This window comes from Hyposmocoma kahamanoa, unplaced genomic scaffold, assembly GCF_003589595.1.
Source record: "Hyposmocoma kahamanoa isolate Upper Pololo Valley unplaced genomic scaffold, ASM358959v1 262, whole genome shotgun sequence".
NCBI classification, from domain to species: Eukaryota; Metazoa; Arthropoda; class Insecta; order Lepidoptera; family Cosmopterigidae; genus Hyposmocoma; species Hyposmocoma kahamanoa.
This window is the reverse complement of record NW_020653765.1, coordinates 2,619,416-2,620,276: the sequence shown is the minus strand read 5'-3', so window position 1 is coordinate 2,620,276 and position 861 is coordinate 2,619,416. Positions and strand designations below refer to the sequence as shown.

At 35.4% G+C, this 861-nt stretch overlaps 1 protein-coding gene across 2 annotated transcripts in view; it reads left to right on the top strand.

Annotated features, from left to right (window-relative positions):
• Positions 1–861, top strand: part of LOC113228889 (histone acetyltransferase KAT2A) — a 25,088-nt gene that overhangs the window by 6,509 nt on the left and 17,718 nt on the right. For both annotated transcript variants that reach the window (XM_026462319.1, XM_026462318.1), the window contains exon 7: positions 152–317. In XM_026462319.1, coding sequence (XP_026318104.1) covers positions 152–317 — 166 coding nt within the window. The remainder of the gene's footprint in view (positions 1–151; positions 318–861) is intronic.

The following is an 861-nucleotide window of genomic DNA, read 5'->3' as shown; positions in this document are numbered from 1 at the left end:
GGCCTGTAGTGTAATAGTTTTTACAAAGAAATGACGCACGATTTCCGGTCTTGACAACAAATTATATTCAACCACACAAAAGCGCACAAGCGGTCAGATTTTATTTAAAATAAAAAAATAAATACAACAAAAAATATATTTCGATCCACAGGTGGCTGGTATTCTGTCACGTACCAGCCTTTTGTGACTCTCTGCCCCACTACGAGACGTCGTTGGTGTTCGGGCGAACATTGCTTCGAGCTGTGTTCAAGTCTGTCTGTCGACAACTCATGGACAAATGTCATTCGGAACGAGATCGGATGCCTCCTGAGAAACGGGTGACGTATTCGATTGTTTAACGGGCTGTTACTTTCGTATATCATGGGGCAAATTTTAAAAGGCGTCATTGTTCGTCATAGCGAATCTTCCGAAACTCAAATCTCAAAAAGGAAATCAGCTGTACCATGCAAAACATTTATATCTTTTCAATTAAAATGTGTGAATAACAAAGAATAATGCCCAAGTTCCATATGGTCCTGAACCAGTTAAAAAAAGTTGATGACCATCAATCACAGATACAGGGTTGCATTCATACTTCCATTTCTGATTACTGGATTTATGTTTTTTTAACTAGGGAAAGATGATTTAATTTTTGTTTGAAACATTTTGTTTGAGGTATAAATGGTGCAAATAAATATGATTTTTTTAAAAGTACTTTAAAAAAATGCGTTACATTTTGACTTTTAATTTGAAGTCTCGTTTACACTTGATCTAATTTCACCAACTGTGAAACAATTTCTACTTGAATTTTCTGGTAACTTGAAGTTGAGAGTCAAGTTAAGGAAGACTTAAAGATCATTGCTTCTCAGTGTCACAATTATT